The 14423-nt window shown below is 52.1% G+C and overlaps 1 protein-coding gene across 2 annotated transcripts in view; it reads left to right on the forward strand.

Moving 5' to 3' along the window:
- The first annotated feature begins 10563 nt into the window (after positions 1-10563).
- CERK (ceramide kinase) overlaps positions 10564-14423 on the forward strand; it is a 56196-nt gene continuing 52336 nt past the window's right edge. Inside the window, exon 1 of one of the 2 annotated variants that reach the window (XM_072596565.1) lies at positions 10564-10936. In XM_072596565.1, coding sequence (XP_072452666.1) covers positions 10579-10936 — 358 coding nt within the window. In that variant the 5' untranslated portion in view covers positions 10564-10578. Of the gene's footprint in view, positions 10937-12871; positions 13015-14423 lie in introns of those variants that run through there. The other variant, XM_072596566.1, reaches the window with a different exon arrangement.

A 14423-nucleotide genomic window follows, 5' to 3' on the forward strand; every position in this document is an offset into this window, starting at 1 on the left:
TGCTCCAGGGGCTGAATATGCCATTCTTGTGGGGCCCAAGAGAGCTTGGATTTGTGACATAGCCCTCTAGCTCCAGAAAGGTCATAGGCTCAGTTTACCCTATGGAGACACAGACTGGGTTAGAAGTTAAGTAACACATGGCCTGGGGCAGGGTCCTGTCTCTTTATTCCAGCTTCATATGACCTTTCTTTTGGCACCAGATGGGTGATTTTATCCTTGTATGCGTTTCCAAGGGTGGTTCTTCCCTCTCCTATGATGCCTTAACCTGGTCTGTCTCTCTGAATTGGTATGTTGTCTTTCCAGGGCTAAATGAGGTCATGCCAGGCTGGTGGCAGGAGCTTGAGAGGAGCCGGGTTACTGGGGGTCTGGTGTAACAAGTCTTTAGCTTGGGGCTAGGGATCAGATATCAGGAGCAGAAGGTGAATGGCCCCTGATGGATGTTCTTCCTCTGACACGGCTCATTTAAGTAACAGCCCCAAGAGCTGGAGTCCTGTTCCCTCCCACACCTGGGTAGCAGTTGCCCACCAGAGAGGACACCACCAGCCTGACTCTCCCTCTGGGGCCAAAGCTGGGAAAGTGCATATAAATACTCTCTTCAAGGTCTGTTATCTCCTCTTATCTGGAGGGGGTGGGGTGTCAAAGCTGCAGAAGCCAGGGGCAGTGAGTCAGGGGAACCCACTCAGTGAGCCATAGGGAGAAAATTGGCTTTGTATTGTGTGGCGTTGCTGAGTGTCTTTGCCTCTGTGCATGTGGGGAGGTGTGTGTGTGTCCCTCCTCAGTGCTCGGACACTGACTCTGAGGATGATGGGGGTGTCACATGGAGCCTTGGTGAGGGCTCTGCAGCCACAGTTTGGGCTAGGCTGACAGCTTCTCCTGAGCCTTTTCCCATTTCTCAGCAGGAGACTTACAAAAAAGGTTTTCTTGGTCAGCAGAAAGGGTGTGGGTAACCCCAGGGATCAGAAGCAGGAAGAAGAGGGGGAATCAAATACCTTGGGCTTAACTGAAAGCAAGAGTCAGACAACAACGGAATGAAGGTGGCCAGGCCAGGCTCAGACACAGCTGGGGGGCCTGGGAGATGATTTTGTTCACCTCTCACCCTCCCTTGAAGAGACCCCGAGGCTCTCAGTGTGGGCAGCCCCAGTCAGACAGCCTGCTGGCACTACCTTCATCAGAGCAGCAGATGTCCAGACTGCTCCAGTTGGACTAAAATGTGGGCCCTGCAGAGCAAGGATCAGTGGCTGCCAGTGCTGACCCTGTGCCAGGAAAAGACCCAGGACACTCCCACCCTCATCTCTTTTGTGCCTGTAGACCTCACTAACTTCTGGGTGGAGGGGTCCAGCCCCTGTGGCCCCATTTACCGCCTCTTTGTGTGGCGGTGAGACTGGCAATTCAGCCAACTTCTCAGTTTTCTCCTCTGGTTGGTGAGATGATCTCCAGAGTCCCTTGGGGCTCTTCTCTCCTGGACATTCACTTTGTGCCTGGAAGTTAGGAAGAGCTGGGGTGATGGGGCATGGGAGAAAAGAGATAACTGTAGAATCAGAGATCCTGGGTTCAAATTCTTAGCCATGTCCCTTCTCCCCTTTGGGCCTTGGTTTTCACCTCTGTGAAATGGCAAGTTTGGACTAGCGCATCTCCAAGGTCCCTCCAGATCTGGGTCCTCCGATGCTCAGAGGAAGGCTGGGGGGCAGGGGCAAGGCCTATGGGCCCCTTTCACAAAAGGGCACTGTCTGCCTCATGAAAGCAGATTGCCTTAGACACAGGCACTAGATTTAGCCTCCTCCTCATCCCCAGTCCCCTCCCAGATCTACTTCTCCCCCAGCTTAGAGAGACAGAGACCAACAGACAGAGACAGAGAGAGAAAGAAGAGGAGAGAGAGAGAAAAGAAGATGGAAGAGGGAGATTCAGAAAGAAAGAGATGATCCTGAGGCTTAATCCTGCATGGATCACAATTAGTGCTTAGCACAGTCCTTGGCACACAGTAGGGGCTTCATCACTGTCTGTCTCCCTTTTTCCTTTTCCACTGCTGGGAAAGTCTGGTCCTCCTAGTCTGTGGAGCCCAAGAGCCCTGGTATACCACACTCTAGAGCAGAAGGTGGGACAGATTTGGTGTCAAAGGGCTTGGGTTCAAATTCCACCTCTCATGAGCTCTGTGGCTGTGGGCAAGTCAGCCATCCCCTCAAGGTCACAGTTTCCTCATTTGTGAAATAAGGGCTTTGGATACGATGACCTCTAAGGTCCCACAGGCTTCAAGTCTGTGTCCTTTAAGACCATCACAATGTGCCCCAGGCTTCCAGGAGGCTCTAATGATGTGTTGCATCAGAGTACAGGGCAGCTATTGATGTGGGACACTGACAGTGTCCTAGGGTTAGGGCCAGAAAGGGTGAGAGATCATCCCATCCAACAGGTGAGTGATCTGAGGCCCAGAGAAGACAATGACTTCCCCTCAGTGGCCTAGGTAGGATCTGAACTCAGGTCCTCCTGACTCGAAGCCCACCCCCAGCTGCCTCTGTTCAACCAGTGAGCATGGGCCAGTCAGTCCATCAACTAGCGTTGTTTATCGTGTGCAGGCCTGTGGATACAGAGAAGGCCAAGACCAGCCCCTGTCCTCAGGGAGCTCACCCTCCAACGGAGGAGACACCATGGAAGCAATTAAGTAGGGGGGCGGAGCCAAGATGGCGAAGTAGAAAGACGCACATACACATAGCTCCGAACCCACAAACCACAGAACGGCTAGAGGGGACCAACCCAGGGCGAATTCTGCACCCAGAGACCACGGAATATTGGAGCGAGGGAGATTTCTGTTCTGGAGAGACCTGCAAACCTCTCGCGGGGGGTCCTTCGCGCCGTGGACTGGGCGCCGGGACGGGGAGCAGAGGGCAGCCCTGCCGCGGCCGCGGCTCCGAGAGGCACAGATCTGAGAAGGCTCCAGAGACGGGATCTCCAGCGGCGGCACAAGCCCCCCCACCAACAGGTGACTGACGGGGGTAGGTGAGAGAGTCTCTTTGGCGGGTTGAGAGGAGAGTGGGGTGCCCCTATGGCTTGGGCCCCCCCAGGAGATAGAAGCTGAGAGGCGGCTACAGACAGGGGCTCCCCAAATGGGCAGGAGCCTGGATCCATTGTGGAAGGTCTGTACATAAACCCCCTGAGGGAACTGAGCCAGAGAGGCGGCCCTGCCCCTGACCACCTGAACTTAATTCTCACACTGAATAGCAGCCCTGCCCCCGCCAAAAGCCCTAAGGCGGGAAGCAGCATTTGAATCTCAGTCCCCAAACGCTGGCTGGGAGGACCAGGAGGCAAGGTGGGTGTGAGGAGAACATTCAGAGGTCAGGTCACTGGTTGGGGAGAATGCCCAGAAAAGGGAAAAGAAATAAAACTATTGAAGGGTATTTTCTTGGAGAAAAGACACTTCCTCCCTTCCTTTCTGATGGGGAGGAACAATGCTTGCCATCAGGCAAAGACACAGAAATCGAGGATTCTGTGTCCCAGCCCACCCAATGGGCTCGGGCCATGGAAGAGCTCAAGAGGAATTTTGAAAATCAAGTTAGAGAGGTGGAGGAAAGACTGGGAAGGGAAATGAGAGGGATGAGGGAGAAGCATGAAAAGCAGATCAGCTCCCTGCTAAAGGAGAACCAAAAAAATCTTGAAGAAATTGGCACCTTGAGAACTAGCCTAACTCAGTTGGCAAGGGAGGTGCAAGGGGCCAATGAGGAGAAGAATGCTTTCAAAAGCAGAATTAACCAAATGGAAAAGGAGATTCAAAAGCTCACTGAAGAAGCAATTAAGTATCTACAAACATAGACCGAGCTGGTGGAAGGTGGTCTCAGGAGGCAATAGTAGCTGGGGTGGTGGGACCCCTTCTGCAGAAAGTGAGCTGTGAGCAGAGGCTGGAACCAAAGAGGAGGACAGCAGGGGTCAGATTGAAGAATTAGCAGCAGAGAGCTCCATGGGAGCTGAGAAGATGGAACCTCTAGAGGGAGAAGAGGACCCAGAAAAAGAGCCTTGGGCACCATCTAGAAGAGGGTGCAGCAAAGGAGAGAGAGAAGGAGCTGTCAGAGGGATAGGAGAACCATTGGTGTCCCAAAAACCTAAGGAGGAGGAGAATCATCAGCCTCATCAAAGGTGACAGTGAAGTCAAGAGGGCCTGAGGACTGCGAGATCAACCAACTAACAAGCATCTATTAAGTGCCTACTATGTGGAGGCCACTCTGCTAAGCCCCGAGAATGTAAAGAAAGGCAAAAATTGTACTGTTCCTGCCCACAAGGAGCCCACAGTCTAATGAGAGAGAGGAGATGCAAAAAGTTTGTACAAACCAACTGCAGAAGGGAGAAAATGGAGGAAAACAGCAGAGGGAGGGGGCTGGCACTAAGAGGGATGGAAAAGGCTTCCTGCACAAGGTGAGATTTTAGCCAGGCCCTGAGGGATATCAGAAAGGCAGGAGACTGAGATGAGGAAAGAGATCTTGAGACCGTTCTCCAACCTCATTAAAAGGAACCCCCCAACTTAAAGCTTATCCTTCTGACAGAGCACAGGATTCAAAATATCCTCACTGGATGCAACACAAAGGCAATCAATCCGTGTCTATATTCAGCAATATTGTTAAGATACATAATAGACAATATACAATTTATATTAATGCTTATTGGTTATTAGTTGATTGAAGAAGAAGAAACTGAAGCCCAAAGAGTCTAAGTGGCTTACCCAGGGTCACAAGGGTGGTCAGACAGGCAATGAGCATATAGTAAGGGCCTGGGTACTAGGTCCTGTACTCAGCCTGGGGATACAAAGAAAAGCAAAAAATGGTTCCTGCCCACAAGGAGCTTATAATCTAACAGGTAAAGCAAACAAATAGCTACGTATAAACAAGCTAACGACAGAATAAATTGGAGAGAATCAACAGAGAGAGGCACGAGAAACTGAGGACAGGGGAGACAGGTGGGGTTGTACCGGGGCTTTAGGCAAGCTGGGAGGCAGAGATGTGGAGGGAGAGCATCCCAGGCATGGAATGGTAGTGTTAGGAAAAGTGGAAGAGAGGGGATCTTATTACTCCAAGTCCAGGAAAGAGAAGGAGAATGGAGAGAAATACTAGGCTGACTCTCACACTTCAAAAACGCTTCTGGGGCGTCCTTTTGTCCTCCTTAAAAACAGCAACAACCACCCACTTACTGAATCAACTTGTCTGCATGAAGTGCCATGATCAGCTTCTGAGAACCTACCAACAAAGTTCTTCATGGAAGACTTAATTCAGACTTATTCCTAAATGATTTTTCCAAGTAGCCCACTCATCCACAGCAGGTGGAATGTCGTTTTGAATTCTGAGAAGGTAAGGAGACCATTACTCGTTAATTAATGCAGATAATTATGGTGCATTCACCTGAGGGTACTGCCGATGAGACAGAGGAGAGTGTTTTATGGAGCATCTGGGCCCCTTGGGAGATCAGTGTGGACAGTCCACTGGTACCCATTTTATAGGACTCAGCTACCCCAATTAGAAGAGTTTCAGTGGTTGTGGAGGCTGGTAGTTGTTGGATCTTTGCTTTTATGGTGAGTCATGAGTCAGCCTTCAATACTTCTTGTGGTTGTTGCCTCCTGAGCCACTCTGAGTGGCTGTGGCCCCAGAAAAGCCCCACCTCTCAGAGGGCCTCTCAAAATCAGCTCCTTTATCCTTAGGTTGACCATCCAGAGCACAACCAACTGCCCTGGAGTTTGGTCTTTTATAATAAACTTAATTAATGTTGGATATCCCAGTTCCCTGTGTTTGTGTCTTATCCCTGCCTAGGCTGGATCCTAACCCTAACCCTAAATGCCTCCGACTCCAACTCCATGAAGGCAGGAACTAGGCCAAACTTGTACCAGATCTCTGCACACAGGCTCCTCAAGACTGTTCTGAATAATATTAGAGTTCAACCCCAAACTAGGAGCCACCTCCCCAAACCAGCATGTTTGGGCCCCTTTGGCAGAGCTCCTAACAACACTTGGGTCACCTCCATGACATACAAGGTACCTGGCAGGGGCCTTTAGGGTTCAGCTATTGGTTACAACTGTCATCAATCTTAAACTGAGCTTTGGTCAGCAGTGTATCCCCAATGATCGATCATTTGATCAATCCCCAGGCATCATTTAGTGACCTCTTCTGAGGTAGGCACTGGACTCAAGGAGTTTACGTGGAAAGGAAGAAGGGAAAAAGGAAGGGAGGAAAGAAGGAAGGGAGGAAAGAAGGAATGGAAGGAGGAAGGGACAAAGGGGAGGAAGGGAGGGAAGAAAGGAGGGAGGAAAAAAGGGACAGAGGGAGAAAGCAAAGGATAGAGGGAGGAAGGAAAGAATGGAAGGAGGTAAAAAGGAAGGAAGTGACAGAGGGAAGGAGTATAAAAAGGGATAGAGGGAGAAAGGAGGGAGGAAGGAAGGATTTAATTAATCCCTTGCTGTGTGCCAAGGACCATATTAAATGTTGTGGATACAGATAGGAAAGCGAGCCAGCCTATGCCCTCCAGAACCCCCAGTTCTGTGGGGAGGGATGCTTCAGTGGTCTGGCACACAGCATATTCAGGGAATTCTGCAGGCACATGGGATAGCCCAGGGGTCCTGAGAGTGCAGCAACAGGCAGATGGTAAAGCCTGAGGTGCTTAGGGCATTAGCAGTTCCCCGGGTAAGGCTGTTTGCACTGGATTGGTAACTGCCTTGGAGAGGCCTGGGCAGGGAGGGGTTCCCCTTTGTCTTCTGCTCCAGGCAGGCATCTGGGGCGCTCTGGGCAGGGAGTGGGGAAGAAAACGCAAGTAACTAACTATCCAGCGATAACAAAGCAGCACTGTATTTCCCCACAGAAACAATCTGCCTTACCCCAGTCCACTTCATGGGCACCACATACACCCAAAACGTTCTGAGCAGCATGTTCTATGCTGGCAGCTGGAAGGTGGTGCATGTTGACTAGGGACCAGCTCACAAATTGTGGGAAGTGAGTGTTATAGATGTGACTGTGCTGTAAGAAAACATATGAGTTTGAGGTTTTTGGAGAAACCTTGGAAGCCTTACATGAACTGACCTAGAACCATGGGACAATTCACACAAAGACCAAGATGACATCAAGGAAAACTAAAAGACATTGAGCACTTATTAAGCACCTTCTGAATGTAGGGCAGAGGCTGTAAAAATGAAAAATGCTCCAGGGCAGGAAAGAGACACTAAGTCTAATACAGGCATACAGAAGTCTGTCAGAGTTATGGTTAGGCGCAAAGGAGAGATGGAGACAAGAGGCTCTTGGAAAATTGAAGAAGACATTCCTTGAGGTGTGGGGGGCTTCCTGGAAGAAGGGGCACAGAGCTAAGACCTTTGAGCAGAGAAAGCTTTCAAGTGGGTGGGAGTGGGGAGAGCGGAGCAACCATCATGGTCGATGCATGTGAGCCTCCTCTCCAATACCACTGCCTGTATGAGCCGCTCTTGCCCTTGATTTCCTCCTCTGTAAAGCAAATATCCTTTAAGGTTCCTGCCATCTCTAGGTCCACATGGATACAAAGTAAGCTCCCGGAAGCAGGAATATTTCATTATATAAACCCAATGCCTAGAATGGGTCCTAGGAGACACTCGGGTCTTAACATCACATCTTTTGGTAACCTTCTGACCCCAGGAGTTGAGAGGAGGGCAGGGTCTCTCTGGGCAGTGTGTCCTCTCCTGATGACCTCTCAATCCTTGCAGTTGGAAGTCTGATCCATCCCACAGGCAAAGCTCAGTGTCTCCAAAGACCAGAAAGCCAAGGCCTCACCAGAAGCTTATGTTCTCCTGGGATGGGGGTAGGGGGTAGGGGGTAGGGGGGGAGTGAGTAAATTACAAAATGGTGTCAAGGGAGTGGCCGAGGAGGTCACAGAGACACACAGAGAAGTGGGGAAAGGTCTAGACCGGGAGCTAGGAGGTTCAGGCTGGGTAGCAGACATATCTGCCATCTACACAATGTTCAGCCCTGTGGTTTTCAGACTTAAATTATTGGGGACTCCAGACACCTTTTGTTTACATGGGTTCTATCAATAGTGATCATATTGGAAATTAAAATTAATAAAATTCAAAAATATTCATTGAAAATAATATGGTAACATAATAGCATATTTTAATGAAAAATAACTTTTCCCTAATCAAAAAAACTTAGTGGGAGGTGGTGGTATTGTGACGAATCTCTTTACCATCTGGCATAACAGAGGGAGGCCCACTGGATTCTCACATCTACATTTGCATTCAGCCTGTTGCATAATGTTTTGGTTGAAGTACCAGAGGAAAATTGAGCCTCCCACAGATATGTGGTTGCAAAAGGGCAGATAGCATCTTAGACCATGAGCAATTAGGTTTGTCCTTCCTGATCCCCTGACAGGGTCTGGGAACCACCCGGAGAGCCATGTGGCCATCTTTCCTGAAGTCCTTTCTGACCTCAAAGGCCTGAGTCCCAGCTGTGGATGACTTGGGCCCAGAATAAGGGATGTAAACAGTGTTAGGGATGATAAAGATCTTAGAAATACCCTTCGCCCGCCTCCTTAGACAGATAAGGAAATGAAATTTCCTGCCCCTAAGAATGTATCAGTGGACAGCAGCAGTCTGTGATCACAGGGGTAGCAACTTCCTTCCATCTCTGTCTCTGCGCTGTGGTCTTCAAGCCCAGAGGATTTTCAGGAGGTGTTTAATCAATATTTGGGGAGGTATTTAAGAAACATTAAATTGAGGCAGCCAGGTGGTCCAGGGTGAGAGGGCTGGGTTCAAATCCATCCTCAGACACTCCCAAGCAAGCCACTTCTCCTGTCTGCCTCAGGTTCCTAATCTGTGAAGTAGGGATGTGGTGAGGATGAAAGATGATGTTTGTAAAGTGCTTTGCAAACTTTAAGTGATGTATAAGCATCAGTCTCACTGACTTAAATACCTTTGATTCTTGCATCACCTTCCTCTCCAAACATCTCCCTTCCCTCCCCCCACCCGCTCCCCAGAAGACATCTTGTGCAACAAAGAACAAAACCTAAAGACGAAAAACATCTCTGCCAGGCCAAGTAACACCTGAACTGAATCTGAGGCAGGTGTACCACACCTGGAGGCAAAGGTGGATCCGAGGGAGAAGGCAGGCTCTGTGTGGGGGTGCACAGGCTCATCTCATCCATTCTCCTTTTACAGATGTGGAAAGTGAGGCCTAGGAGTCCTTGGCTGAAGTAGCAGAGCCAGGCCATTCCCCAGCGGTGCTTCCCAGCCAGAGACCCTTCCACAGAGTGGGGTGCTGCTTTCTGGGTCCTTCACTTTGTCCCAAAGGCCAAGCTGTGCAATGTGTCTGTTGGTCACCAAGCCTGCTGAGGTATATGTTAGTATGTGCTCGGATAGAATGGACAGCCCTTGGGGGCTGGTCTACCTCCTCCTCCTCTTTGTATCTCCAGGACCTGAAGGGTCAGCTCCATGACCCTGGGCCATTCATGACCTGTCCCTTCCTCCTAGGGCTCACCTGCTTTGGGAGAGGCTCCTAACATAGCACAGGATGGCTGCAGGATAATTGTTTGATTGACCCCCCCCACCTCCAGTGCTACTCTTGGACTGAATCCAAACTTATTAAAAGGATCTGTTCTGTAAAACTTGGACTCAGTCAAGAGGCCTAGAAGGAAGACCAGTCACTCCTAGAGGCCGGGGGCAGGAGGGGTGGAACTCTCGCAGGCCCCTTCCAGGCACTACAGTCCTCGTAGCTGGGAGGGGCCTTGGATTAGGCCTCATTACCCCAGATGAGCTTCACAGCCCAGGAGCAGGTGGTAGGGAAAAGATCTGACAGTCTCAGTGGGATGCAAGGCCCTTGGCCATGACCCGAGTGACCAGCCTGGTCACACAAGGTCAGGAGGCCGCAGGCCCTCCGACCATCCTGGGACTAGTCGGAAGTCCGTGAAGCAGGGCCAGGACCCTGCCTCAGTGTCCTGATGTGTCAAAGACAGCAGCTGGATGGTCTGCGAGGTCTTTGAATGCGTGGACACGGGCTTCAAATCTGTAGAATGGGAGCCTCCCGGGCTCAGGACACAGTAGGAGGTTAACAAGTGTTCCAGAACGGCGCTGTCAGAAGCAGCGTCCGCGAAGCTCCATGGAAACCCAGTCATCACCCAGCACGCTCCTCTCCCCCTCCTACTGTCTGGCCACGCCCCCAAGGGCGTGTCCAACGTGCCGCTTATGGCCCCTCCTTCTTCCTCTTGGTTGCTCCGCCCATCTCTGAAGAAAGTCTATAGTTTCGGTTCCGCCCCGCCCCTTCTGTCACCCTGGCGCTCTCATTGGGCCCTTCCGCCTACGTAGTTGTGCCTTCCGGAAAGGTCATTGTTTTGGCTCCGTCCCGCCCCTTCGGAACCCTCCGGCGTCTCGCGCTCCCGCCTGCTTTGTACACTTTGCCCCGACCGTACCGGAGTATTTTTGGAAAGTTCATTGTCTGCCCTGTCCAGCCCCTTGGGGACCCTCTGACGCTCTCATTGGGTGCTTCCGCTCCCCCTGCACTCACGTCAACTCCTTCGGAGAGCTTCTGGTCTGGGCTCTGCTCCGCCCCTGCGGGAGTATCTGGCACTCTCATTGGTTAGAGGGCCTTGCCCTGCCCCTCTCTCATGGGTTGGGCGGGGATTCTTTGCATACGTGGTGACGCATGGCCCCGGCGGACCCCTGACGGCAGGGGGAAGGGAGCGGACCGCTACCCGGAACCCCGCCCCCTGCCCCTGCCCCGGCGCCGGCCGCGCGCGCGCGTCGCCGGCCGGGCAGAGAGGATAGAGAGGGAGCCGAGGGCCGTAGCGAGCGCGGCGGGGCCGGTCCCAGGGGCCACCATGGAAGCCGAGCCAGGCCCGCCCCAGCTGTGGCTCAAGCGGCGCCGCTGCCTGCTCAGCCTCGACCGGCCGCGGGCGCTGCTGCTCTGGGGGCCCGCCTCGGAGCCCGCCCCAGGCCCGGCAGCGGCCCCGACCCCAGGGCCCGGTGAGTGCGCGTGCGCGGGCCCCGGTGATGACCCCCTTCCTGACCCCCAGGCGCTGACCCCGGTCCTCCAGGGGGGAAGGCGGCCCCGAGAGCAGACCCCCGCCCCGCCCTCCTGGAAGGGAGGGGGACAAGGGGTCGGGGGTCGGGATGGGAGCAGGAGGCGAGCGAGTCGGAGGGTCTCCCTCCCCCCCCGCACCCCCCGGGACGGCCCGGGACCCCGGACCTCCTCGGCGCCAGGCCTCACTCCGCACCTCTGTGAGCGCACGGCCGGCTCCGGCTCCGGATTGCGAACAGGACCTTCCCGCCCCGCCCCCCTCCCCCGAGCCGCGATCTGGGTGCGGGCGGGGCGTCCTCAGGAACCTCCTGGGGGGGCCGGGCACCTCTTGCGCCTCCTACCTCTCCCCCCACCCCGGGCCCGGCGCCTCTGTGGGCGCAGGTGGATCCGGGGCAAAGCCCGCATCTGCCCGAGCCTCGTGAGCCTGTCCGCTCATCCCCGGGCCCCTAGGCTTCTTCCTTTGAACTTGGTGACGCAGGGCCCGGGCTCTGCTGGGCTCCACCGGCCGGCGTCCTCTGAGAAAGGCCGAAACGGGCGCCCTGAGCTCCCCTCCCCCAGCTCCGGCGGGGGGCCCTGAGCGCCCTCGATCTCACTTTCAGCTGAGGGTTAGGGGTGTGGTTTCTTAGGGTCCCTCTCTTTCCCCACCTTCCTGCCGCTCCTCGGCCTCCTTTGCTGTATCCTCCGGGTCATGCCCTTAACCTTGGGTGCCCCCAAGATTCCCTTGGGGGCCCTCCGCTCCTCTCCCTCAGCTCCCAGGGATGTAACTACTCCTGTCCCTGCCTCCCTGCTGCCGTCTGGTCTCTCAACAGCCTCTTGTCCAACCCCTCCAACCCTTCTTTTACAATGGTGGGCACTGCCAGTCACCCAGGCTTGCACCCCGGCCTTCTGTTTGAGTCTTTTTCACTTCCCCCCACCCCATGTACTCTGAACCGGTGACACCAGCCTCTGAACTCTTACTTGAACAAGACATTCTGGGTCTCCATTCCTCCCCACATCTCTGCTCCCTGACCTTCTCCCAGTACCAGCTAAAATCCTACCTTTTTTAGAAAGCCTTTCCCAGTTTTCCTGAATCCTAGTGTTTCCTTCTATTCCTTTTTGTTGTTCAGTCCTTTCAATTGGGTCTGACTCTTCTTGATCCCATTTGGGGTTTTCCCAGCAAAGACACTGGAGTGGTTTGGTGTTTCCTTTTCCAGTTCATTTTACAGATGGAGAAACTGAGGCAAACAAGGCTAAGTGACTTGTCCAGGGTCACACAGCTAGGAAGTGTCTGATCTGAACTTCCAGACTCCAGGTCTGACATTCTATCACTCTGCCAGCCAGCTGCTTCTCCTGTGATCATTTCCTCCATAGGTTGTGTGTCACTTGTTTGCACATCCTGTTTGCATGTTGTGTTCCCAGTTAGACTGGCAGCTCCTGGAGGGTAGAGATCATCTTTTGCCTTTGTGTCCCCAGCACTTAGCAGGGTGCCTGATCCATAGTAGACACATAATAACTGTTTATTGACTGACCTCATAGGATTGTTAGGACAAAAATGGGTGAATGCATGTAAGGCATTTTGAGACTGAACTACTGTGTGAATGAGGTGTTTGAATCTGGTTTACGGTGTTTTGTTTAGCCTTTGCCTGGCTAAGAAGCCAATGAATAGGTAGATACAATCACATATATACTCCAGGTCATTGCCTGTGAAGCTTTTTTCAGGGATTTCCTGTGCAAGTGAAGGAATGGAGGCTGTTTATGACAGAAGCAGAACTCTGCCCTGCTTCCATCCTCCTTGTCTTGCCCAGCTGCCATTGCCACCACAAGCCAATGAGGTAGAAGCTCTTCACCTAACTCCTTCCTGTGTTTTCTGAGCAGCCTCGTTTGTTCTTTGACATAACTAGGAAAGGCCTGAGGTCATGAGGCATCTGAGTACCAAGTGAGACTGATGGAAACCACATGATGGAGGATGGCTGTAGGGAACACAACATCACCCATCTGATTTGAGTTGAGTTCACGAATGAGAGCATGAAAACCTTCTACTTAAGTGAGTTTTACCCCACCCCGTGGTGATAAACACTCCCCAGAAGAATCCACAGGGGTAGGGTTTGATTATGGAACTTGATAGAGTATTTGCCAGGACTGCTTTTTGTAAATGTCAGCCCTGACCTCCTCCCCTGTGGCTTGTCTAGGCAACTCCACGGCTGTTGCTAGAGGGTTCTACATCTTTGCCCCAAAGGCTTCAGGCCACCTTTCTGCTCACCTTGCTCAGTGGGTTTGGCATGCTTCTGTGATGAAAGCTAGTCAATCAGTGCATTTGCTGAAGGTGTGGAGCAGGCTCTAAGAGCTGGGTCTTTTCAGCAGTGTGGGAAAGATGTGATTTCTCTCTGGTGAACAGGACTGAGGCCCGACCTGCCTGTGGGATTCCTAACAAGTCTTTGGGTTGCCATTTCTCTCCCTGTTCCTTTTATAAGCCATGATGGTAGCATTTTTCCAACCTCAGAGCAGTCTGCACTTTGTATTTGGAGAATCCAGTCTTTATTGCCATCAGAGCAATGCCTCTGTTTTTCAGGCCTTGCTAATCCTGGCTTGACCCATGTGCTTGGGCCAGATGTGGTGGATTCTGAAGTCTGATTTCATTTTGGTCTGAACTGTTCATATTCGTTCTCTGAAAGAACATTCACCTTTAGGGCCATCCTCTGTGATGCTGGAGGACATATGAAAAGATGGCTAAGCAGGTCACATCCCATATGTGTGAGAAGGTGTGAGTTGTGCTTAGGGATACTCATCACAGATGTCTTTGTGTGTGTGTATGTGTGTTCATCCTTCGTTGCCAAACAAGACCATGCCATCAGAGAAATGATGACATGACTTGCTCTTGACTTTGTTTTGAGTGAGGGAGGGCTGTGCAGGTCACCAACCTTACTTCTCCTCCAGAGCCATCTGAATCCAGTGACCAGATATTCATCAGGATGACTGGAAATGATCCAGGATGAGGCAGTTGGGGTTAAGTGACTTGCCCAAGGTCATACAGCTAGTGAGTATCACGTGTCTGAGGTGAGATTTGAACTCAGGTCCTCCTGACTCCTGTACTGGTGCTCTATCCACTGCATCACCTAGCTTCCCCCTTTTCTGTATGTATTCTATGAGGGATGATGGTAGTATTTTCTAAACCATAATTTCCCATTTATTTGGAATTCTGGATAAGATCATGGCATCTTCAAAACACATTCTCTATTTTCAAAAAGTTTAGAGCAGGAAAAGAGCCAGCCTCTTGATATAAAGATGGTGGTCTGGGGGTGGGAGGCTTGAGTGAGGGAGTAGCAGGGGTAAGGTCCTGAATTCTTCCTTTTGGTGAGAAATAGCATTTGCAACAAGACTTGAAGTCTGAGAGCACAGACACACCTGCACTGACCTGAGGGAGCTGGGGGTGCTTTGGGTGTCTGTGCCTACCTC

The sequence above is a fragment of the Notamacropus eugenii genome, chromosome 3 (genome assembly GCF_028372415.1).
Source record: "Notamacropus eugenii isolate mMacEug1 chromosome 3, mMacEug1.pri_v2, whole genome shotgun sequence".
Lineage (NCBI taxonomy): Eukaryota > Metazoa > Chordata > Mammalia > Diprotodontia > Macropodidae > Notamacropus > Notamacropus eugenii.